Below are 25,863 nucleotides of genomic sequence, written 5' to 3'. Positions count from 1 at the left end.
TCACCTTCGAAAATACTAATAGAACCCCTAACCTAATGTTCCACGTGACACGAATTACTCGATATTCCCTCTATTAACACAATAAATTGTGAAGTTGAAAATCAAACATAAAGACATTTTCACATTTTACATCGGGCTAAGATGTTATTTTGAATGAAATAATAATAGATCGGATTTAAAAGGATGTAAAATTCAGACTACCTCCTATGTGTTCATCATGAGGTCATCGTGTTCGGTATGAGGGAGGGGTGGCAGAACATGCATGTGACCACCCCCCACACACACACACACATCGATTTGGCTGTCTTTCATCAAAATAATGTGTAAAATGAAAAAAAAAACATTTTATGCACGGACATAGGGGCACCCTAATCTTTTAAATATTACTGTACATTCATGTGTGATTTTGTATATTTTGGTTTGTATATTGATTTTTTTAAATGATTGAATAAATGAACTGAATTGAACTGACATGGCAAGAGGAGGATTATTTAATATTCATTCACCTATGCACATAATTCCACCTTACACCCCCCCCCTCTCTCTCTCTCTTTCAATTATCTCTCTTGATACACTTACAAATCATAACAAAACTCTTTAATTTCCCCATCAAAGTTTTCTAGAGCAAGAGTGAGTCACTTATTGTATACGTCTGTTGTGTTTACTTACTCGCAGAGGAGCACTCCATTCAAAAGGGACTTCTGAAGGTCCTTCGGATCCGTCAAGTCGCGATAGGTGACGTCCTGAATTAGACAGAGGGCGAAAGAGAGGGAAGGGGAAGAGAGGGGGGGGATGAGCGAGGGAGTGGGTAGTGAGGGAGGTATATAGGGAAGGTGGGGGAGGGAGAGGGGCGGGGACACAGAGAGAGAGCGAGAGGGACGGTAAGAGAGAGTAGAAAGCGAGAAGAAAATTAGTCAATATAAATTTGATTAATGCAGAACCAAAATGTTTTTAGAGTATGTTGATATCGAAATAACCAATTACAAATAAATCGGAGATCAACGAATTGGGCTTTCTCAAATAGCATGTTTTCTTGCGCTCTCTCGCAATCTCATCTTTAAAGTGGGAGTCCACTCTGATGTAAACCCGTTTTATTAAACGAAGAAAAATTATATCTTTGGGAAACATAAATCATTAATGAACATTTAGTTTTATCAAACTCCATGAAATAAATTAAATAGTAGGCCTAATGTGCCTTGTGTATTTTGTGAATGTCGCATGTGAGTAATTGAACAAAAAAACTTGAGCCATTATTTCCCAGGAAATTGTTGGTGACTATGTGTTTTTTGTTTGTTTTAATTTGAAATCGGATACGTATTGCAAACAACTTATAACTTATCAATATTTAATCACGAACAATCAATGAATTGTTGAATTTATACTGTGACGGCACAAATAAACCTGTTACTCTGCGACAGATTCTCACGAAATCTCCATTTAATTCCATTTTATGTTTTATCAAAACCAAATTTACATGAGAGTGATCTTCCCCCTTTAGAATCATCTTGCACAATTAGCTCCCCCACCTCTACCCCTTTAATATTCTCCACATGACATGACATTTTGTTTTTATCAGAATTTACGTGGATAACCTGGGTAATTAAACGTTATCACGGTTATATTTATTACTTTATTTATAAGGAGGATTTCCTCAGAAACATGACCTTGTAAGCTATCTCATATAGAAGCGATTGAATGCTATCTGTCATTTTCAAGGATTTAAAGTTTGAAAATCAATAATCAAAATCGTGATCACAATAATAGTAAATATCACCGAGCGTGAATCTGCCTATTGCATGCTAATTATTTTCTTTTGCTGAGGAATGTGGGTTAATCGATTGATTATGGTATATACATTTCAACAGATGGAAAATGGGGATGATTAGAGCGAAAGGAATGTAGATAAATCCATTACAGAAAAAAATCAATTATTGAAATTTTTGTAATTTGTATCAATGCACATCCTAGTAGCGAGCATGGCGAGTATGTAATTATCATTCTCATGGTTTGCCACCCATAAAAACGCTGTTTAAAATTTTAGGCATGTCGTTTAAAGCTGTCAGTTTAACAAGCATTGATTTACGCTTTAAACTAACTGTTTAAACTTTTAAACAGATTAAATAATTTAAAAGTTTAATGTTTAAAAATTGAAACAACTAGTTGTTGGAGTGACGGGTTTAAACAACATGCTTAATATTCTTAAAAGTTTGTTTATACAGTGTGAATTGGTTTCAGGTGCATAAAGCACAACTCTGTATCAATTCTAAAAGAAATATTTCATAATGTGAATTCTGTTATCGTTATCAATGCATTCTATAATTTAAACGACAGTCGATTATGAAGTGTGCTAATATAGATATGCGTAATGTTTTGGATTGAGGGAATGCAAGCATGACTGTATATATACGCAGCGGGGGGGGGGGTGCCCCAAGAAATTTTGAAAAGTTACATGTTTTTACTGAAAATCTTCACAAAATTTACAAAATAAAACATGAAAAGTGTACACAAAATGCTCCAATTGCCATGATTGCACTTTAGTGCTAAATGCAAAAGCGCCTTTATGACAAGCTCATGCAGTCGCTTCGCTCTCTACTTGCTTTCGAGTTCAATTCGAAAATTGAAAATATTCTGCGTAATACGGCCGTGGGTGCAAAGCATTCCTGAGAGCGACTGTTCAAGTTCATTTTCATTTCATGCTGAACAGTAAGCATGACTGTCTATTTGTTCACCATTTCAACAATAGACGAATTCCAAAGAGAGAAAACATACTTCACTTCCTTTCTCTTGTATGTCACAAGGACTTGGCTTGGAAACTTGTCACTCCGTTTCCAAATATGACTATTGAATAAGAAATTATATAGAAAATGCCTTGAATATCAATTCCGGGAAAATATAACCTTTGTGACCCCAAAGTACTGAATTTACTTTTGAAACAGTTCTGTCTATATATCTATCTACACTGCATTTACGATATTTCTTAGTTAAATTTATTGCTTCGCAAAGATCGAAATATTTTTCGAAGAAAAAGGTTTAGTCAATTTCACCGGCCTTGCTTAGTATCGCTCAAAATTTCAATATATGGTAAAATGAATTGCAATTACAAGTCAACATGAAATCATAATATAGATTTACGATTGCTATCATTCATTGTATCACGATTTTCACATAAAAATGCACTCCTTAAGTATAACCTGCACTCAAATTTCCCACTGACTTGACAGTTAAGACAGAAAATGGTCGATTTATTATATGACTACATATAAATCATAATGGTAGTTCTTCTTTTTTTAACATAAATCTTATCACTAATATTACAACACATGCCACCAAATAAATGTATACTTTTTTATACCAGGCATTGGAGCTATAGAAATTTGGAAAAGAAAATTAGTTGTCGATGACCCCACCCCCCCCCCCCCCCCCCCCCCCCCGAACACCTCCCCCTTAGTCTTTCTCCAACGTGCCACTATTCCCGTTGTCGTTTGTAAACAAAGTTGGTGACAAATTTATCATTTCGGATTAAAATGAATTAAAATATCGACCTCCCCTTAATTATCTCCTTAATAAAGCAGCAAATTTTTATTTCAAGTCTTTTTTCTGCGGTGTTAAATCTGACACCAGTTGGGGTTCCTAGATGACCACCCTGAGGTGTTAAAATGTACGCCCTTATGTTTGAATATAACACAAAACAGTGTACAAGTATAACAACCAAAGGTGCTGTAATAACACACATAGGTGTTGAATGAACACCACAAATTTAACACCGGAATATCAAAATGACTGGTACGGACTTGTGTATACACCTGCTAACCCCAAAGTGTTTGCCGTGTAAAGGTGCCAGGTTTTTAGTGCATTTGTTTTTTTCTTGTTGCATTAGTGACATGCCCCATTTATAAAAATATACATAAAATCGCCGCAAGGGTAAAGCTTATATTGTATTCCAAATACATCTAAAGTGAAATAAATTATTACTAGTATCAACGTTATCAAACAATAGTTAGTCATGATTAATCACAAACTTTTGAACCATCTTCTTCAACATCTCTTTTGAAACGATGTGTTGCCTGACTTGGCTCAAAGAAAAATAAAAACCCGTCTAGCTATGCTAACAAATCTGACAAAAGTCAACTTAACAATACATAGGAATGTATCATTATTCGCTTAAAGTTATTAGATACCCTTGGTTGATCATACGTCAAATTTCTTTCCCCTCTTGCATTATTGTGGGAAAACTCATATCTATGGTTATTTGTATACCACAGACTGAGCTCTCAGATATTTTTTTTCGATCTCACCATTGAATGTTCATCCATGTAGGTAGATAAATACAGAGTGCTGTATAAAAAAATAGCTACTCAATGATGTTGAGATAGGCAAACCCTATCATTACTTTCCCAAAACAAATTAATGAATTTATTTATGTTCCTATTACTATATCATTATCATTTATTATTATCATCATTATTATTATTGTCATTTTTTTTTTTTTGGGGGGGGGGGTGGTAAACATCGCCGATCTTCTAGATTTTCCAATTTCATCAGAATCATTGTTCCGTTATAAGGTTATCTGTCTAAACTAAACATCTGTTCTACTTATGAAAGGTAGTCTGCTATAGACGGAATTATCTGAGATACACCTGTTGATCATTGTTGGGGGGGGGGGGGCGGCGGGAAATAACAATGATTACATTGGATGGCTTTATTATTTTCTTGGAATACCAGTCTGAAGCACATTCCTTTTGTTATGGCCAATGTTACACGAATGAAAGATGAGTGCGATGTGAATGTTTGGAATATCTCCGGTATCCCGTGAGCCAGTATACTATAATCATACAAGCATTTGTAAGAATATTGAATATTTTATGCTACACTCTGTACATTCTTCCTCCGGACTTCACATTTCCGCATTCATGCACTCGGCTACCAGTAAACCGTGCAAATCTTATTATTATCAAGACATGTTTAAAACATCATCAAAATAATGGTCTTTCTAGAGTATCCTTACCATTATGTTGTATTGTTTGTTGGGGGATGGAAAGAACGAAAATCATATTTACTGATTTTTACCGTGTACAACGAAATTATGAAATTATTTTACGACTTATAACCTCTGACCCCCCCCCTTTTTTTGGGGGGGGGGGTCTTTTTGCAGTGTATTTTCAGAATATTTTTTTACAAGAACACATTTAAAAACAATGCATCAGATGATCCTATTACTCCCACTTGAAAATGAAAAAAAGAGAAGAAAACAATGTCGGAAAAGGCTCGGCCACTTCGCTCCCTCACTTGCACACACCTTATGTTCTCGAACATTGTGGTTTGTCAATTGAATAAACTTTCTGCGTACAACCGTGTGCAAATAGTACAGTAATGGTACCCCGAATAGTACCTTGAGGGAGATACTTATCTCCATACTCATGATACTCATCGAGCTTGATATTGCATTCCTATATTTAATACAGAGAAGAGGTGAACGAAATACATAATAGTTCTCAGGCTTTGTTGTATACTTTAGGAATTAGCTTCCTCATTCATTCATGCCAGGGAATGCGATGCAACGACAAGAGGTAGACACGGTAATCGTCTTTACAATCTCAAAGCCGATTTAAAAAAAAATACACATACATCTTCCTTGATGCAAACTTTAACTAAAGTACATATAGGGAGAAAAACATTGGAGTGCAAAGATACGGTGATAGGAAGAGAAAGGGGATGGGGGAGATTGTGTGGTTGTAAGGTTGGGATAAAAAAAAATTGTGTTAAAAAGAAATGGCCACTAGTTGAAAATAAAGGTGGGATGAATACATCGAATATCAACACTAAATCAAATAAGTAGGAACGACGCCCTAATAAATACACCCCCCCAAAAAAAACTTTGTATCTTTGAATGTGTGAAAGCGGATTCTGCTTAATGATAATAATAATAATAACGTTTTATTTACCCAGGGTAGCCACTTCAGATGGGAAACTGCTCTACCAGCGGGCCCTGCATAACGTACAATATATGTTATTATTACCCTTCTCCAATCTAAATGCTGAGTGCCTAGCAAGAAGGCAGAAGGTCCCATTTTTATAAGTCTTTGGTATGACTCGGCCGAGGATCGAACCCACGATCTCCCGTTCTTGAGGCGGACGCTCTACCACTGAGCCACCATGTCCGGTAACATAACTGCTTATGATTTAATTTTCATAAATAGGGTAATTTTTGTTTAAAGGTCAAGTTCACCCTGGAAAACGTTGATTTGAATAAATAGAGAAAATCAAACAAACATTACGCTGAAAATTTCATCAAAATCGAATGTAAAATATTATGAAAGTTATATGACATTTTAAAGCCCATGCATTGATATGCACAACTCAGTGACATGCAAATGAGACAGTCAATGATGTCCCTCACTCACTATTTCTTTTTTTTTATTGTTTGAATTATGCAATATTTCATTTTTTACAGATTTAACAATAAGGACCAACTTGATTGAACCAAACAATGCTAATTGCACAAGTCGTGTTCAGGGAGGAATTAATCATTGTTTCACACGATATCAGGAAGAAATCACATAATAAAATGTCATAACTTTCTTATTTTACATCCGATTTTGATGAAATTTTGTTGGGGTGGACTTATCGTATCTCTTATGTAGACCAATTTAATTACGAAGGATAGGTCAACTTTAAACATGAATGTAACTTCACGATTAAAGCAGGACACTTTTTTAGAAGGAAATGACAGATAAAGTAGGTCCCAAGAGATGATATCATTGATTAGTTCTTAGCGACGCTTTGAGATTTTAAATCTCTGACATGCTTACTTTGTTCTGACATTAACGAATCTTTTCTCATTCAGAGAGGTTATTGAACCACTGAGAGAAAAGGGAAGAGACGGGGTGGTAATACCCCAAAGAAAATGTAAAACTGACCAATGTAGGTATGACCATAACTATGGAACGCAAAACAGTCAGAATATTCGTATTCATTGCATATCTCTTTGGCAAGTTAAACTCCATCGTGACATTACATTTTTCGGGTTTGAATACTATTTTATCATACAAAAATGAAAAAGGTTACTTTTAAAACAGAAAAGACTGTAATTTAGCCCTACAGTTATAATGGGACAGTTTTTCTTGGGTTGTCCGTTTATTATATTTTCTGTTTCAGATTATTCTATATTGTTACAAGTTTATTATGCATCCCCTATGCACGCACCAAAAAAGATGTAACTTTATTGCACAGTGACAACTTTACAAAAAATCAGTTAAAATAAAACAGAACGAAATAGAAATTAGAAACCTATAACTGATATATTGTAGATCATAAAGTGATAGACTTTTTTGATGACGAGGTATATTAATGATATTAATAACAACAATAATAATAGCAGTAATAATAATAATGATAATGATAACAGTAAATGATATAAATAATAATAATAACAATACCTAGACATCAATACGATCGCGAGATCAGAATACGGATTAATACATTTTCAGTCTATTTTGTTCAGCTGTCATGTTACATTATTACGTCCTAGCAGAAGAAAACTACACAGATTAAAGATGTTTGAATATTTAAAGGAAAATAGCTATAAGTGTCTCAAGTTAAGCGAGGACAACTTATTCAAGGGTGACAGACAGGCTTGGCTCAAGACTACTTGAAAAAAAATGTAATCTCTCGTCTCTATTCTAAACACTTGAAAAACAACAAAGAATATGTAAGAGAAATCGAGTTATTGAAGAAATGGGAGAGAGAGAGAGAGTGAGGAGAGAGAAAAGGGGAAAAAATAAAGAAAGAGAGAGAGAAAGTGATGGGGTAGATGGAAGGGATAGGGGACATAATATATTACAGGAAGCATTAGAATGAAAATTAATCTTACCAATTGATGGTAATGTTTGATAAACATCATTTTAAGTGACATCATCAAGTGCGGACAGTTGGAGTGTGAGAGCTATATATTGCCCCCCCCTCAAAAATGCCAGAACATTGGTATTTTTAGGGGGTGTTTAATAATTCTATTGCACTTATCGGCATCCTTTCAAAAAATTGCCATTATCGCATCTGTCCAATGTGATAATCCTACACGCAAAAGTTTTATTCCACATCTAATTATTATTCCCGGGATTATTCCCAAATTGACAAATTTTCGCAAGCTGACATCGCTTGATTGCATTCCTTTTTCTTCAAAACAGTACATTACAACTTTTGTCTCATTCTGCCAATGAAAAGCAAACAAAGCAAAAAGAAAAACCACACGGAAGGTCGATAAGTGTATAAAAAAACATAAACAACCATTTATTTTCTTGGAAAATACGACTTTTGAAAAGTCTTCACTAACAGATATGCATGTTGATTTAATTCCATTAATATCATAAATAGGACTTTCAAACCTATGAAAATTGACGGCTAAATTTCGAAAATGTGAACACCAATACATCTTCCTGTCTGTTAACCTTTTCAGCTATTTTTACATAAATGTATTTCTATTCTTGTTTGCATTTTGGTGACAATGTGGGTGTATAATATTTATTTGAAATCATTGAAGGAGTCGTTGAATAGTTGTCAGAACGATATAATACGATATAAAAACGGCAGCGGTTCATATAAGTTCAATCATGAGTTTAATAAGAGTTCAACAATCATAATTATGTCTGGGTTGACAAGTTTACGAGAAGATAATTATATATTATAGTGAATTAACGGTTACGCTTTATAAAAGTAATATTCCTTCTGAACATTTTTTGAAAAAAAAATTCTCGAGCATTGGGTAAACAAAATTTTAATGTCATTTGTTAACATAAAGTGGTGAAAAACACAATAAAACGAAGGTTTAACTACTCGCTTTATACTTTAAAAAAAAGTGTGACAATATGTTTCATGCTTGGGAAATAATGTTTCAATAAACGAAGAAACTAAAATAAATGCAAAAATCCCTTTTCACAAAAATATCAATTGAAATACTAAAGAAATTTGAAGGAGGATACTTTTTAAAAGCAAAGGAGCTAATCTGGTCCTTAATTATACTCCTTTCATTCTTTTTGCATCATTTTACATTATTGTAAAATAATTTTGCGATTGATTGGTTGATTGGTTTTGTCCTGAAAAATACAATGCTTGATAAAATCGCTTGAAAAAAATCTTGTGATCTATTAATCAAGGTTAGATAATTCGTTTTTCTTGATTCAGAAACGCGAAAAGCAAAAACGAAATACTGAGTGAAACTGATTCTATTTTTTAGATTTAAAACAGAAAAAACGGTCAGTGATCAATAATTTGTTGCAGGAAGGAATTTTAGTTTGTGTTTTGACAAAACAGAAAATTTGATTAAAATTAAGATCGAGCCCTTTTGTTTTATCGTTTTTGCTTTGACGAAAGAGAAAATTTAATGCGTCTTTCTTAATCAAGGTACAGTTACTAAATAGATAATCCGTTTTTTCTGATTTCGAAAGCAAGGAAAAAGGGGAGGTTATACGTGTTGAAGTTATATAGCTCGACCAATCATACCACACCAAGAAAGTGAGAGAGTGAGAGAAGAGAAAAGAAGGGCAAACTTACAAAAAGTAAATATCACCCGTAAGACGGACAAGAATGTAAAGTTTTATTGACTTAAGCTTGGTGAGCTAGAAATAACCGATCTGATGTTGACTTAAAAGCAGTATTTTTGAATACCAAAGTGTGTCTGAAAGAAATAATATATGATTCAGTGTAAACTCTAGCGAGAATAACAGAACAAAGCGAAAGGGGTGCGTTGGAACTTTTGTTACTCCGCTTTGGGGAGAGTCGCATTTTTCCTAGCTTTTTTTTTCCAGGTCCCTCTTTTCCCTTTTTATTCGAAATGTGATCTCAATAACAAATGGAGTGTTCCTATATTCCCACACTGCACGTGGCCTAGCTTACGTTTTTTTTTTGTTTTTTGGGGGGTGGGGGAGGGTGGGGGCAGCCGCTGATTTTGTCGACAATAACAGTTTTATCAGAGTGCAGGTGTCTGGTTTATAAAGTAACAGTCACGAATCAATGCACTGAATGTAAAACAAGTAAAGGTGTTTGAAAAATGACAGCAAAAAAGGGAACAAAATGAGAATGAGGGGACAGTTTTTTAAATATGAAAATCAAGATAGTTTTATGCTTAATGCTGCTTTATGTATATATGGGATTCTTTAAAGGGTACATTTTTTAAAAATCACAATGTCCCTTAGACTGATTTGAAGAACTGTAAAATAGTTAATGAGAAAAAAAGTTACTTCGAAGCATTCTTGAACAGTTTTTGGCGGGGTGGATGCAAGACTGTAGGGGGGGGGGGGGCGGGATCATCAAAGATTTTGTAAAAGTTGTGAAAGAGAACTTAGCACTTGGTGCCCCCTCTTTACACATTTTGAAGAATTGTTCGAGTGAATTATTTGTGAAAATAGTTGATATCAAATTCTCCTAAAAAGAAGAATGTGTAATTAAACGAATACAAATAAAATAAACAGTTATGAATATTGGAGTTTAGGAAGATGATTTTCACAAATATTTCATAGCGGTTAGGTACGAAGCAAGTATACCTTCATTTTCTAATGAATTTACGTCGAAATCCTTATTTGTATATCTTTCGTCAGCCTTTTAAGACTTGAAAACTAAAATATTTATTGAACCGATTATAAGAATCTTCGGAATTGAGATTTAAACGAATTCATGCGGAGGTCTAACACGTCTAATATCAATAGTGTCTGAACTGATCCGATTGCATTACTGAAACTAATCTTTCAATACTGATGTTTCTCATTAATACGTTTACTTATCCATGAAGACTTTTTCGTCAAATTCATAAAAAAAAGAGAATGAAAAAGTCACAAACACGGGATACAAGGAAAAAGGACCCCCCCTAAAAAAAGTAAAAGCAACAAAAGGCTGCATAGTACGTGACGATTAAACATTTCAACAGCCGTGAGAGTGATTCTAAATTCAGGTGCAATATAAGCTCTGCACATCAAACCAGCAGCCCACAATGATTCTCTCTTGCTTCGGTTATTTTATTTTTGGGGTATTTTCCTTCTTTGAAAAGAACCGAAAATGCTTCTGATAAAATTTGAAAAGCTAGAAAATGGGAAAACCGTTACATTGTCTAAATTGTTGACAGTTCAAATCAAAGTCCATTTTAAAATGTTTTATATGACTTTTTGTTGTCTCCTTTTAGTTCTTTCTGCGTGCTGGGTTTTTAGATGATAAATCATTTCCTGCTAGGGGGCATGTGACAGAAATAGTTGCGTTCAAAATAATGCAAGTTTATTAGAATCAATTGTAAGTCCCAAATGCATGCTTCGGATTGGCTGAAAGTCCAGATGTGTTTGATATTTTGGAATTGAGTTTGATTATAACTACAATCCGCAATGACCTCCTGATCTCACATACCTTATAATCATGATAATATCATATTTCAGAGTAGGCCTACAATCGAAGTGTTCATTATGTCAATACGATTATCTTCTAACGAATATTTAAAGTATGTGATCAAAGGTTTGTTTTTCTTCGAAATGAACACATTATTATGCAGACCGCAAATATTACTGTTCTCTGTATTTGAATATAATGCAACAATTATATTGAAATAAAAAGAAACTATATGTTGAGACTCGAAATGAATAGTAAACATCTCGCTGTTCTTGCGGTAAAGATCATGCCCATACAATTTATCCTCGTTGAATAAATTTCGATGGAAATCATTGAATGGGTTTTCTTCCGTCAGTAATTTGCCACAGTGCATGTATCCGCATTTCTTGATGACGAAAATAAAAGAAAACTGTCCTATCGGAAACCATGTGCAAAAGAGGTTTACCCAAGCATCGGGTAAAAGAGAACGTTTCTTGTGTGAAATGATAAACAATGAAATGGTAAGTGTAAATGAATATATGAAATGCCGCTTAAAAAAAACCAATGTGATCAATCGCAACTGAATAACCTAACGTAATTCCTATGATATCTTAAATGGTGAATTATCTTACATCATTTAATTTTAATTTTAATTCCTATGTTAATACTGTATATTGTTTATTGTCTTGTAATTGTTTTTATCTGTAATTCATGTTCATTTCAGTTTGTACTGCGAGACATGATGTTCTTAATAAAATCCATTTATCTATCTATCTATCTATCTATCTATCTATCTATCATCTATCTGAAAAAAAAAGTTTACCCAATATTGGGTAAAATGGGAACATGCATGTTGGTTGGGTAAAAAGCCATGCCAAATATTTGGTAAATTTTACGCAATTTGGCGTTGAAATTTACCCTTAAAACATGCATTTAGGCCAATATGGGGTAAAAAGAATATCCAGCAAATATGCATGCTCCTTTTCTACCCAATATTTGATTTAAAAAAATACTAATCGTTTTTTAGAGTGAAAGGACTGAGGAGTTACATCCAGCCCCAAAAGTAATTTATCTGAAGTTGATTTTGATATAAATATCATATACAGAGACATGATATTAAGTGACAATGAAAAAAAAAAAATACCCCTTTAATTGTGCTCTGGTGTTCGGCGCACCTATATTATACAGGAGTGCAATATAGCAGGTCCATAACAAGGCGAGTTACTGACATTTTTTTGCAATTATTGGATATTTTATTAAACCGTCACAAAAAGGGTTCATGTGATTTGACATTCAATTTGTTTTGTAATCACATCTCAGAATGTTCAATCGAATATTCATTTACAGACTTGGCATCATTCTTGCCTACTACAAGTTTGGTTATTTTATAAGTTCAGTCGCACCACAACATCGATCAACACGCGACCGATGACATCAGTAACGCGAGTCGAATGCATTCGATCGTTCGATTACTCCGAAGCCAAGTTAAGATGCGTGTTGTGACTAGACCCATTATGATTTCTTTCTTTTTTGGGGGGTCTGATGTGGCTTGGTTTCAAATTCAGTCTCCTCCACACACGTGCAAGTATGTTTTTCTATCCGGTATCGTGTCGAATATCAGCAGATATTTCGTCACACGGTGTTGAGAACGCGTTGGCAACCGAGACTTGCAAACTCACATTCAATTATTTTCCTTCTGCAACGTTATGCCGAGCAGCCGACTTCGAAAAGGACCAACGGCGATTTAAAGGGAGACATTCCTATAGATTTCGGCAGGGGAAAATATATGTGGGATATTGACTACTTTCATGTACGATGCTTTACTCAGGTTGACTTAAATATATTGTTTACATCGACAGGTTGCTTATATGCAGTTTGTAAATTAACAACTTGGAATCTGTTAACTTTTTACCAATGATGTTTTTGCATGCACGGTCAAGTTGCATCGGAAATGGCGCCGGCAGAAAATCTGTGAATCTTTTCACAAACAAATTAGCGATTTTGTTGAACTTTGGTTCACAACACAAAAAACAGAAAATAACGAAGAGTTACCTCGAAATTTTCGGCTGCTATAACTGCAACTTAACTGCTAAATTAAATTAGCATTAATTGCAAGTGCAAATTGGTAACTATTGCAGCAGGGATTTGATTAATTCTTCCCGGGGAAGAACAGGTTGGCTATTAATAGCCAACCTGAAACGGGTCTATCCCAACGATTTTGTTTTACATGCACCGGCGGCGGAAGCGAAACAAATTAGGGGGGGTCTACCTGAAATTTTGTGATGGACACATGACGTGACAAGCAAAAAAACAAAATTATCAACTAAATTTTTTTTGGGTGGGGACCGTCCCCCCACCTCAAATTTATTTTGGGGGGACCTGTCCCCCCCCCGCTTCCGCCGCCTATGATTACATACATTGTTAAGTTTGATTGTTACATTGTTTTTAATAATTTGATCATGTAATGTTTATTTTCTTTATATTTATATGCATTTTTAATCGTGAATAAAAACCAACCGACCAACCAGGGATCTATGTATTTTGGTGCCAAATTTCATGGTACAGTGATGCTAACTTTTACCAAGTTTTATTTTGAAACGGACCCCAAGTCCTTGAGACTTTAAAACTGATGCATTGATATAACGGATGCGATTCACTTGAAAATTCAAGTATCAATAATTATTATATCATATTTGTTTTTTCTTTCTTGATATTTTTTAATGAACTCTAATAGTTAGTCATGAATATGAATGATGTTTGGAATATAAATACCAATTACTGTCAACGTACAAATCGCTTGAAAGTTTACCCTTCTGTAAGGTAAATGCCTAGCACGCAATAAGCCAAAATATTGAGGGGGTAAGAAATTAGCATATTTAATTCGAAAATCTAATTTTTGTGATAGATTTTGACATAACATTCAGAAAACAGTATATTTCATGACTGGCAGTTCTTTTTCGTTTTTTTTTTTTTACTTTATCTCTTTGGAGGGAAAATTTTGGACCGTTCCATGGCCCCACCCCCACACCTGTACGCAAGTATTGTTTTTTTAGTATAAATGCTATAATTCTCTCCATCCAATCATTGAGGCACCACAACAGAAAGAGAAAGAAGGTGAAGCCTGGGCGATATCCCCAACCAGACAATTGTCACAACTATCCATGTCAAAATGTTAAACTGCGCAAACAAACATTATTTTTGTATTTTTCAAACATCAATAATAATTTAATTCTTTACATACTTCTCGACCAGGAAGTATTTTGTGGTCGCACAACACGCGGGCGCCACTCCTTTCCCACTGAGATGCCAACACAATAGAAAGACTCGCTTTATCACCCATGCATTAACATGTGGTATACGATCTGTATGCATGGTATACAGTTATGTGGTAATTATGGGTCAAGTACAAATAGTCTGTCTGGAAAAATGAATAAGAATATTTACCTTGATCCATCGAGCTGCCTCAGCGACTGCCTCGTCCAGCATCGCCTCCGGATCGGGCGTGAATTCACCCGACTCTTCGGTCGAGTCCCACATGGCGTCTGACATGTATCCAGATTTAACCCACTTAAAATGTGGCGTATATTTGCCGGGCTAAAAGCTACTAAAATTTGTTTCCGTGTCGTCTGCTTGTGTCCAGTAAGAGTGTCAATCGAAAGGATCCTCACTCGTCCGCCTCGTAATGATACCCCTTTTTAATCGCTTAGAGGAACATTAATGCCCCTCTTTCCTTGTAGTATTATTCAATCAATAATTGGATGTCCTCGGCATCAGAGTAATATAAAACAGGAAAAACTAGTGGCAGTCCAGTGATACTGTATCCGAAGTAAAAAAGTTACAAATGCAATTAATGGTCTTAATTGTCATCAACATGCAACATAAAGCATGCAAGCCTTACCAAAATGATAGTAAAAATGTCTATAATTATGCCTGTATGTTTATTCAACGATCGTAAAATTGAGAAGGCGCGACGATTTGAATATGCCACTGTTCAGCAATTCCTGTCGACTTCTCGCTCCTAATCGCAATCCATCACGCATTTGGTGTTTGTTCTTTTCTCAAATCGTTTTTTGAAATGTAGAAATGACGACTGACACACGTACGCTAGCGGTACTATTCAACTTTTCAGGCTTCACCGGGTTCACGTATGACGTCACAATGCGCAAGAGCGGTTCCATATGCATCAAGATGATACTAGTACTGGAATATTGCACCTCAGTGACAAGTGAATTGTCAAATTATCATTTAGGTGACAATATGATTATTATGATGTTGTCTTGATCGTTAAGAAAAGCTGCGGCAGAACAAATACTAATGATGTTTGGTGGGTATGAGTGATAAACACAAGCACAAAATGAATTAAATAAGGTTGTAACGAAAGAACAAGAAACAAACGGATAAAAAAAAACGAAAAGAAAATGGCGAGCTGGTGTATGTCAGTTGTAACATAGCCCGAGGCGTCGATAGATAGGGAACGGGATGTAACGATCCACTAAAAGTTCTTATCGGTACAAAAAGAGTGACAAAATGGAAGAAAGAAAGAATGAAAGCAAGAAAGAAATACAGATAGAATAAAGAAAGAAAGGAAGAAGAAAGATGAAAGAAAGAAAGATGAAAGAAGGAAGGAAGGACGGAAGGAAGGACGGAAGGAAGGAAGGGAGGGAGGGAGGAAGGAAGGGAGGGAGGAAAGAAAGAAAGAAAGAGAGTGAGAGAGAGAGAAAAAGAAAGAAAAAAAGAAAGAAAGAAAGAAGGAAGGAAGGAACTATGCATCCCTTAGTTGTCGGTCGGATGATGTACGAGACCCGTGGGGGCGTATAAGGAGCCAAACATTTTTTGAGGGGGCCAGATTTTGGCAAAAGTGCAAAAAAATGTGATCGATCAAAAATATTGACCTTTTTAATGCAAAAATCTATTTCTTTGACAGATTTCGATACTACTATTCAGAGGATATTTCACCCTTTCCTTTTCTTTCTTTTTCTTCTTTATTGTCTTGGTCGTGAAACGTTTTTTTTTTTTGAGGGGGGGGGTAACGGCCGTAATCATCCCAATCTATACGTCAACGCCAACAATCATTCATAAACAAAACTAAGCTCATTTTGATTAAGGGTACTCCAGCCCGAAAAATATTTGATTTGCACAGATAAAATAAAAATCAGACAATAAAAACATTGAAAATTTCATCTGAATCAGACAAGGAATAGAAAAGATTTCAAGGTTTGCGTTATTTCGGTGAAACGGTTTTAAGCACTTCTACACGAAGATACAACGAGCAAGTTTATACCCTTTTCTATGTTATTATGTTTATTCAACTTTTATTCTCCAATAATGAAAAAAATGGATTGACTATACTGTTTTAATGATGTAATATAATGATAATCATTGCTGCAATTTACTTTGAGACAAGGGGGACATTATACACACACTTGTGAAATATTATAAAATGATTGTTTGATGTAATAGCATGCGAAAAAGTACACTCTAAATGACAGGGATTTAAAATAAGTCCAACTGGACTGTAGTTAGGGACCAGTCGATTTCTGGATTTAGTTTTAGTCCTAAAGACTTAAATTTAAATCTCAAATGAATTAAATTTAAAACTTTCGAGACTTAAAAATGAATCTTATGGATTCAAACTAAATCCGGACTTCGATTGGTCCCTAACTACAGTCCATGTGGACTTATTTTAAATCCCTGTAATTTAGAGTGTAGGAGGCATGACATCACCTATACAGTGCGTCCCACAAAAAAAAAAACGAAACCGAGATTTATAGATGATTTATCATGCCTTAATCGCACATACAATAGGCAAATGACCTATCATTGTAAAGCGTGTCTCCTCTTTCATTTAAAATAACTAATTATTCCTCATTCATGCATGACTGAGCAAAAACTATTCGAAGAAAGGAAAGCAAAAAGTAACTTGGCGGGCGGTATCTGAGTTTCAAAAAGAAAATGACATCTTTTAAAAATTTCAATATCTGCTCTTTGATATGATACCTGAATTACAAAAAAACGGTCAAGAAATAACAATGTTCTCTTTGTTTGAAATAAGGCTTGAATTCCAATATAATTTCATAAAGTGAAGAGGTTATACAGGATATCTTTTAGACTTACTTGACACTCCTTCTTTGGGAAACCGGTGATAACACGAATGTTTCATGAAATTATGGAAATACAAGCATTGTTTCGAAGAACCATACCTCTGTTATTTTTTACCATTGTCTGTGATTTAGCTATCAAATCCCGGGGGGGGGGCCACTTATATTGACGAGTGTATACCATGCACGACCAAAAAAACACGTAAAAAGGATGTCTTTTTCACGATAGGGCACGTTACGTACGTAACGCGATAAGGGTGTCAAAAACACAAAAATGATGAAAAAAGTGTATCTATTTCGCTAGAAAAATTACGTGTTTAGGGTCGAATTTGCGGGAATGATAAAACAAAATTAAAATGTTTTATAAAGGATGTCCTTTTTGCCCCAACACTTCGTGTTTAGAGTCCGATTTGCGCGAGGTGTAGAAGGTGGGGTAATACTAAACCAAATCAGGTAAAGCCGAAGACCGAAGGACCCGTAACCGACAATAAAACATTCCTGTACTTGTTTAGGGGTTCATTTAAGGCAACATTTGCCAAGAGTATCGTTTTGTTGCAAATACTTGTTAAGGGTAGGGTTTCACACGCCAATACTTGTTAAGGGGTGCATTTTAAGAATATAGAAATTACGTGTTTAGGGTGCTTTTCGAGACCCCATGGTCGCGCATGGTATCCACTCTTGAATGGAAGTGCCCCCCCCCGGGTATCAAATTAAAGAGCAGATATTGAACCTTTTAAGCATGTCATTCTTTTTGAAATTATGAAACCCCTCGCCAAATAACTTTTGGCTATCCTTTCTTCCAATTGTTTTACTCAAAGGAGGACATTCTAAGCTTTACAATGATAGGTGATTTGTCTATTGTATTTGTGATTAAGTTATGTAAAATCGTCGCTAAACCTCGGTTTCGTTTTTTGGGGGACGCACTGTACAGTGCGTATCAAAAAAAGTTGACACTTTTAAAAAATCCTGTAAAATTATACATTTGTAATATCCTGAAGATTGTTCCACATTTTAACATTGGTACAGGTCCATTAAAGCAAATGACGATATAACTGTCGAAAAATATTTCCGCTTGAGTGAGCACCACTTACTTTTGAAAAGTTAGTGAAAAATGATTTGCGCAGAAATTTGAAATAGTTATGCGAATAAAAGTAGACCTAAATCATGAAGAACACATGGAATTTAGCTAGTAAAATTGATTTGAAGATATCTTCTACATTGTTTGACTTGTTTCCTTGCCCAAAAACACTTCGAAGAGTGCATTTCTCCCCACCCCACCCCCCCCCACACACACCGAGGCCATCGTGACGATATTTGCTTTACATTGAGCTGTGATTCGCATGGAATGGCTTAAGCTTGATTTTCATTTCGTTAATCATTTTTAAGCTTGGGAAAAATGTGGAGAAACAAGTATTAAATGAAGAATGAAATGTAAACCAACTTTCAATGATAAAAACTGAGTAAAAAAATGCTGGAGATGTCTGATATAAACTTTTGTTCAGAGTCAGTTATGTCATCAGATCCAGCTGGCAGAAATAGGGAAAAGGTTGTGCTTATTAAGTGTTGAAATTTCAATTTGGGTGGCAAAATTGTCACAAAATGCTTGAATTTATCCGTTTTATTCCAATTGACTAAAAGTGCAAGGGAAAAGTATGATAAATCTTTCGTAGTGTAAGTTTGGTTTCGCCCTTTCCCCTTGACACAGCATGAAAACGAGCATTTCTGCGAGCTTTACAGAAATGGACAGTGCTCACTCAAGTGTAACATTCTGACAAAACTTTTACTTTCATTGGATAGATGAGACCCAAACCCAAGATTATATGTGAAAAAATTACCCGCATGTTGTATATTTTTTAATTCCCAGGGCTTTTTCAAAGTGTAAACTTTTTTTTGATACGCACTGTATATTATATTATCCATGTTCATTAAGGAGTTTTCACAAACTATTGCAAAACTTTAAAATTCCATAGCTTCCTTACTTGCTATCAGATTTTGATGATACTTTCGTCGTTTTTCTCTCTAAAATCTAATTCATTCTTTATAATAATTTCTGTCCTGTACCCCGTCTTATACGATTGATCCAATCAATCGTGAGTCTATCAGTGTCATAATTTTTGGAACAGGAAATTTGCAAAATGTCCTTTGTAAACAAATGCAAACACACCAAATAGTCAAGAAATTAATGAATTTATGATAATACATAATATGTATTTTAGATGTGGGCGTTGCTGGCTTTCCATAGTTGAGTTTGATCAGATCCGATCGCAACTATTTGTACGACGGGGCCCGGGTTTCCTTTTAAGACAGTGCGTGTAAGCCAAGACAACACGAGCGTATTGCTTATGATGAGGCATCAACTTTCGTGGCCATGATATTCAGTGCATTTCCAGATTATTTCTTTTTCTAAAGTAGATTGAAAAAAAAGAAGCTATAACCCGAGCCGTGTTTTAGCTTTGACATTTATTCTTCTAAGGTAAGAAGTGGTCTAATCTGAGTAGTGGTTCACAATTATAATGATAATCAGTAATTCAAAATCTAGTGAGGAATAAAATAATGACTATTACTGTGATTATTTACATTCTATGTATAGTATGTTGGATGTGGAAATGAAATTATACGATTTAGACTTTTATCAACGCCATGAGGCATGAGTCTAAAGGCCACCGCACACCTTGCAACTGGTCCACGATACGATTTGGAATGAATCATAACTTTTGCTCAATTTCTGAAAATGTCGTTGAACTGTATCTTTTTATTTGAGGTTCAAATTAACTGAAAAGAATACTAATATAACAATTTGGGATGAATGCAAGCCTTTATTTTGAAGTAAAGTCCAAATTAATTTCTTTAAAATTTATTGAAAGAACGCCCTTTGGCCCCCTTAGGAAGGGGCGTATCCAGCTTTCGCCAATAGGGGGGGGGGGGCCGAAAAATATTTTCATCAATTTTTTTTCTTGATTGGCCGCTATAATCTGATTTTTGGTGGGTTTTTCAGGTGGTAGTCCTAACTAGAGACTGAAATTTTAAGTATATGTTAGTTTTTTATTGTTATAAACAAGATAAGGTATCTCATGTGGTCGTAATATATAATGCGAGCACGAAGAGCGAGCTAAAATTCTTTGATATTCTATGTCCTTATAGAACTGAAGATTCTGAGCAGTTTTTATAAACATGAACAAACATAAGTATCCAACTAAACAATGCGAGCGCGAAGCGCGAGCCGAAATTTTATTATAGTAACGTGAAAAGGAACTCAATTAGGACTGTTTTTAGTGATTAATGAAAAGGATACAAGTATCACCAATTAAATAATGAGAGTGCGAAGCGCGAGCTCAAAATTTTTGATATTCCGACCTGAAAACTAAACAGTCTAAGCGCGTTTTTATTTAAATAAAGAACAAGCTTTGTGTCTCAAACCATTAAATGCGAGCGCGAAGCACGATCTTATTTTTTTTATATACTGACAAGATAAAGGAGCATTTTGACAAATTTGGGAAATAATTTTCAAAGAGAATAGGTATCTCACAAGTCAAAAAATGCGAGCGCGCAGCGCGAGCTGAAAATTTTGATATAACAATTTGTGTATTAAACAAAATAATGAAAGCTTGTTGTGCGAGCTAAAATATTGTGTGCAAATTGATTTCAGAACTGGATATATGAAGTGTCATTTAATCCTCTTGCATGGGATTCATTACACAGGCAATGCGAGCGCGAAGCGCGAGCGAAAATTCTTATATAAAGTCTATTTTCCAATTCTTTCCCCTCACCTTTCTCTTGTTTCCTTTCGGGGTCGGGCCGGCCGTTACGAGACTGTAAATTACACATCATGGGTATAATACCTCTTTCTTACTTTTCTTTTCTGTTTTTCTTAGTTTCTATCAAGATGAAGTACACTTTTTTCTGCAGGTTGTCAAAAAATAGGGGGGGGGGGCGGGGCCGGCTCGGCCCCCTCCTGGATCCGCGCCTGTAAATAGGTGCAAATAAAGTCTTAAACATATACATGTACATTTGAATATAGATATTCGTACGATGATTTAGAACATGACACAGTAAGATATTCTATGTCCCAATATTTGCATCAATTTCTACTATACGTTTGATTCCAAACTCAATAGATTAAACCAAGTTCCACAGTGTGGTGACGCTATTCCGTATATGTAGGGCCTTGGTTCTGAGGATGAGGGGGATCGTCTGTTTCATTTATATCCATTGGAATTCTATCGCGCAGCAAGCATAAAATACAGTTTTTGTTCAAATAAATTTTAATAGCACAGTACTTATAAATTGCTAAATACATCCAAGTACTCAAATTCACATAACACATGTCACCTATTAAAAAAATGGTCAGTGGCGTAATGAGGCAAATGTTCTTAAGGGCAAAGCGTGCCCCCCCCCCCCCCCACATTCATAATTGGTACAGGTCTCTTTTAATAAGCGATTATGACTATCGACAAATCATTCCGCTTGAGTGAGCACCACTTACTTTTAAAAAGTTCGTGAACAGGATTTGCGCAAAACTGTATGGACTTTAGCTAGGAGATTGATTTTAAGATTTCCTTTCTCTAACTTATTTCCTTGGCCAAAACACTCCCGTGACTACCACTGCCTCCCCCTCCCCAAACACCCAGACCATCGCGATTATATCTGCTTTACAAAAGCAGCGATTTGCATAAAATAACATGGCTTGATTTTTATTGTTATCCCTTTTCATGCCTGGGAAAAGTAAATGATGATAAGTTCCGACGTTTTGCATGACAATGACCTAGATCCTCAACCCATGAATGTGATGAAGTAATACACAGGAAATGACATTTCATATGTGAACATTGCAATATCCAACTACTACAACAATTTTTAAGGCAGTTTGATTCTCGTTTCATACATTTCGGTGTAGAGCGGTATGACCTCATCAACACATCTGATGACGTCATGGGTCACCTGATCACGTCTTGGCATCTCTCTAGCTGATAGAAAGTGGGTTTTCGTCATGGCAACTTTATAAAAATTAACAATATTCATGAGCATATCATCAGCCCCCGTGACCCAGGAATTAAGCGATTCGATCGACGGGTCAAAGTTCAGAAGACCATCATCGTATGGAAGTCCCACGGCTCGGCAAAACTTCGGCAGTAATCCGGAAGGGTTCGCTAACAAATCGTCACCGTCGATGACGATCGGGGAGCAATCGGTATTCTCCCGCACAAACTTCCAGATGGTGTGGATCTCTTTGAAGTGGTAGCCGGAAGCGTAGTAGGGATTGTGTTTGACGAGGTCAAAGGTCGCTTCATCTGCAGCCTCACCATGGAGCTTTCCCTGACCTAGCAGATGGTGGAAGACGGATGTCCGAAAAGACGAGATTGTCCGAAGAGGGTGACGTATCAAGAAGGCGTGGCGGTAACCGCGAGGGAGATGACGTAATTCGTCGACGCAGCCGTTCGGGATCTCTTTCACAAAAACATGGGGACTGTCAGCTTTTTCTAACTTTCGTTTGATTGACGGATACCTGGTTAGTTTCGAAAAGAAATGAAGGAGGTGGGAAAGAAATAAATATAAAAGAAAGAAACAAAGAAGGAAATGATTACTTCACTTAGGATCATTCATTATAGCTTTCTATCACCGTTGCAACGGTGATAGAAAGCTGTAATGAATGATCCCGGTGCACATGGCGGCATGTTAGTCTTGTTGGAATCGTTGCCCCCAGAAATATATCGCATTTTGTTTATTTTCTGAAAGTTTCATGAAACGGGCACGGTGAGTAATGGCCTCCGCACGATTCAATTTTGGAGAAAAAAAAAATCGCATTTTGCTTATTTTCTGAATATGTATATAATTTTTATTTATTATTATTATTTCTTTTTTTTTTGGGGGGGGGGAGGGTAAGCGCACCCTTTTCCAAACAATTATTTACCCTCCACTAAAAAAACTCCTGGTGTCACCACTGCATTTTTCGTATGTTATGTATTAACACTTGCAGATTTGGGGAAAAACACACAGCAATAACAATTAACAAAGAATTGGTGATCAGTGTGTAATTCATAAAGACTAATGTATAATAACAGATTTTTATAACAAGTTTACTCTCAGCCAAGCAAATCGACTGATTTCAGTAACTTAAAAAAAACAAGTGTTATTGCATTATTATAATAACAAGTTTCATGAAACGGGCACGGTGAGTAATGGCCTCCGCACGACTGCTCCACGGATCAATTTTTTTAGAAAAAAAATCGCAGTTTGCTTATTTTCTGAAAATATGAATAAATGTAATCTCTTAATTTAAGGTTCAAATTAAGAATAATAATATAACAATTTCTGATGATATTGCAAGGTTTTATTTTGGAATAAAGGCCAAATTGGTTTCAAATCGCAGCCAATCGTGCGACCCATGTGACGTTTTACGACTAAATATTAAATTGTCTTTTATTCTAATAAGAATGGCAGCATATTTATAAATTTGAATATAAGTATTCTCACGATGATTTAGAAATTAACAGACTAAGAGGTTCCATGTCTCAATATTCCAATCAAATTTTACCACGTTTTATTCCCAAATCAAAATAATCGTAAATAGTCGTAATTCCAAAATCGTAAGGTGTGCGGTGGCCTTAAGTTTTCTCCTGAAAGATAATAGACGTATACTGTATATTGATTGAATATGAAGCTACCGTCAGACTCAGCGACAATAATTATTGTATTATTAGTAGAATAAACTGATTTAAGGGAAACCAGTCCAAAAAAGTAGATGAGAGCTGGGTATTCGGGGGTGTTAGAAGAACATGCAACCAATAGAATTCACCACAACTCAATTCTCAAGTGCCCACAATCACAATAATCACCGTTCTTATTATTATATATATATATATATATATATATATATATATATATATATATATATATAGTAAAGAAATGGATGAAGAGAACAATGGTAGGCGTAGCTTAAATCAAGGTTCCCCAGAGCTATCTACCCGGGTTCGATTCCCGGCAGAGACATTTTTTCGGCATCACCAATTTTTCCAAAGGGTAGATAGCTCTGGGGAACCTTGATTTAAGCTACGCCTACCATTGTTCTCTTCATCCATTTCTTTACAATATTTAAATAAAAAAGAGTTGCCAAAAGCTGTTGTACATGTAAAGCTTTACACACACACACACATATATATATATATATATATATATATATATATATATATATACATATATATATATATATATATATATATATATATAAAATGGATGTGCCTACATTAAATATTCATTACTTACGATAAAAAGTCGGGTTTGAAATTTGCTGCTGTCAACTTCTGAAGAATTCTCGAGGCCTCCAGGAAGGTCTGCTCGTTTCCCTGATAGTCCTCGGGCAAGACCCTGCCGGCGATTCGCTCGAACTCCACCTTGGCTATGTAACAGTAGCAGAATGGTTCGAACCATATCTGAATGTCTTCGATGGCACCGAGGCAGCGTGCTAAGGCCGTGGAGACAGATCGGGGAACGCACCACAAGATCGTTCGACTCTGTCTCTGAGGTTTCCCCGACATGGCGCCGCGTATTCACAGCTTGGAGTGTGACTTAAAATACAGCGCAGCACCACTTACATGATTTAAAGAAACTCAGAACATGTATTGAAGTGCCCCATATGAAATTCAACTGACTGCAAATAAGAATTTGGACAAAAAAGATCAAATATTTATAGAGGCTGTTATATCATCACATGATCATCACGCTTATAAAAAACGGTCAATGATTCTAGAGGCCATTATGCCCAGTGCAATAAAGAAATACAAACAATTACTGATACTACACATGTTGATATGACTTGACAAACTTCACAACATTATTGTATACTATAAAGTAAGTTTATAAGATCTTTGAAATCCATTAGGCTTAGAGTCCAAAATCCATATGATGCACTTTAACACCTGATCAGGGGCGGATCCAGGATTTTCAAGGGGGGGGGGGGGATATTTTCCCGGAGAAAAACTGACAAGCAGAAAAACAAGAAGAATGTTTTTAACTAAAAATTAAGGACATTTCACCCAAGAAAAAGTTTGACAAGCAAAAAGAAAAAAAAAAAACAAATGGCGGGCACAGTTCCCTTTTTTAACGGCATTTTTACATAAGAATTTTTTATTGTGGTCCCCCCTAGATCCGCCAGTGTACCTGACCATAATCAATCTATCTTTTAAGTGACCTGTCCGGGAAGCGATTTCCAGTCATTTGGCTTTGTCAGGTTCATGACATTAGGACTGGACTTAGGATTGGAAATGCTTACCACTAATTGCTTATGTGTGGTGGACTGCCAGAAAGGGAACAATTTTTTTTTAAACCAGTTTTGCCGAACAAGATTTAGAGGTAAAGGAACGTTCAAAAGTAATGCACGTTTGCTTAAATCAGCATTTTAAACCACTGCCAGTCGTCCACTAAATAAAAC

The 25,863-nt window shown here is 35.6% G+C and overlaps 2 protein-coding genes across 7 annotated transcripts in view; both read right to left on the bottom strand.

Annotated features, from left to right (window-relative positions):
* Window positions 1–15,391, bottom strand: part of LOC121426430 (trichohyalin-like) — a 100,124-nt gene extending 84,733 nt beyond the window's left edge. For 4 of the 6 annotated variants that reach the window (XM_041622768.1, XM_041622849.1, XM_041622920.1 and 1 more), the window contains exons 1-2: window positions 14,785–15,390; window positions 670–743 (exon numbers count right to left, since the gene is read on the bottom strand). In XM_041622768.1, the coding sequence (XP_041478702.1) occupies window positions 670–743; window positions 14,785–14,889 (179 nt within the window). In that variant the 5' untranslated portion in view covers window positions 14,890–15,390. Of the gene's footprint in view, window positions 1–669; window positions 744–14,784 lie in introns of all 6 variants that reach the window. The other 2 variants (XM_041623060.1, XM_041622991.1) reach the window with 2 other exon arrangements.
* A 6,455-nt stretch (window positions 15,392–21,846) lies between these two features.
* On the bottom strand, window positions 21,847–25,364 carry LOC121426343. The gene is made up of 2 exons (XM_041622652.1): window positions 24,699–25,364; window positions 21,847–22,941 (listed from the first exon to the last, which is right to left on the bottom strand). The coding sequence occupies exons 1-2, from the start codon at window positions 24,968–24,970 to the stop codon at window positions 22,293–22,295; spliced, it is 921 nt and encodes a 306-aa protein (XP_041478586.1). The 5' UTR covers window positions 24,971–25,364; the 3' UTR covers window positions 21,847–22,292.
* Window positions 25,365–25,863: the final 499 nt, after the last annotated feature.

The sequence above is a fragment of the Lytechinus variegatus genome, chromosome 1 (assembly GCF_018143015.1).
Source record: "Lytechinus variegatus isolate NC3 chromosome 1, Lvar_3.0, whole genome shotgun sequence".
NCBI lineage: Eukaryota > Metazoa > Echinodermata > Echinoidea > Temnopleuroida > Toxopneustidae > Lytechinus > Lytechinus variegatus.
This window is presented reverse-complemented; position numbering and strand designations above follow the sequence as displayed.

Bases quoted from the DNA above. Each gene is read 5' to 3' on its own strand.
- LOC121426343 (XM_041622652.1), bottom strand. From the start codon at position 24,970: ATGTCGGGGAAACCTCAGAGACAGAGTCGAACGATCTTGTGGTGCGTT. The intron at 22,942-24,698 runs GTAAGTAATGAA...GAAACTAACCAG, and splicing joins TTCAAACCCGACTTTTTATC to GTATCCGTCAATCAAACGAA.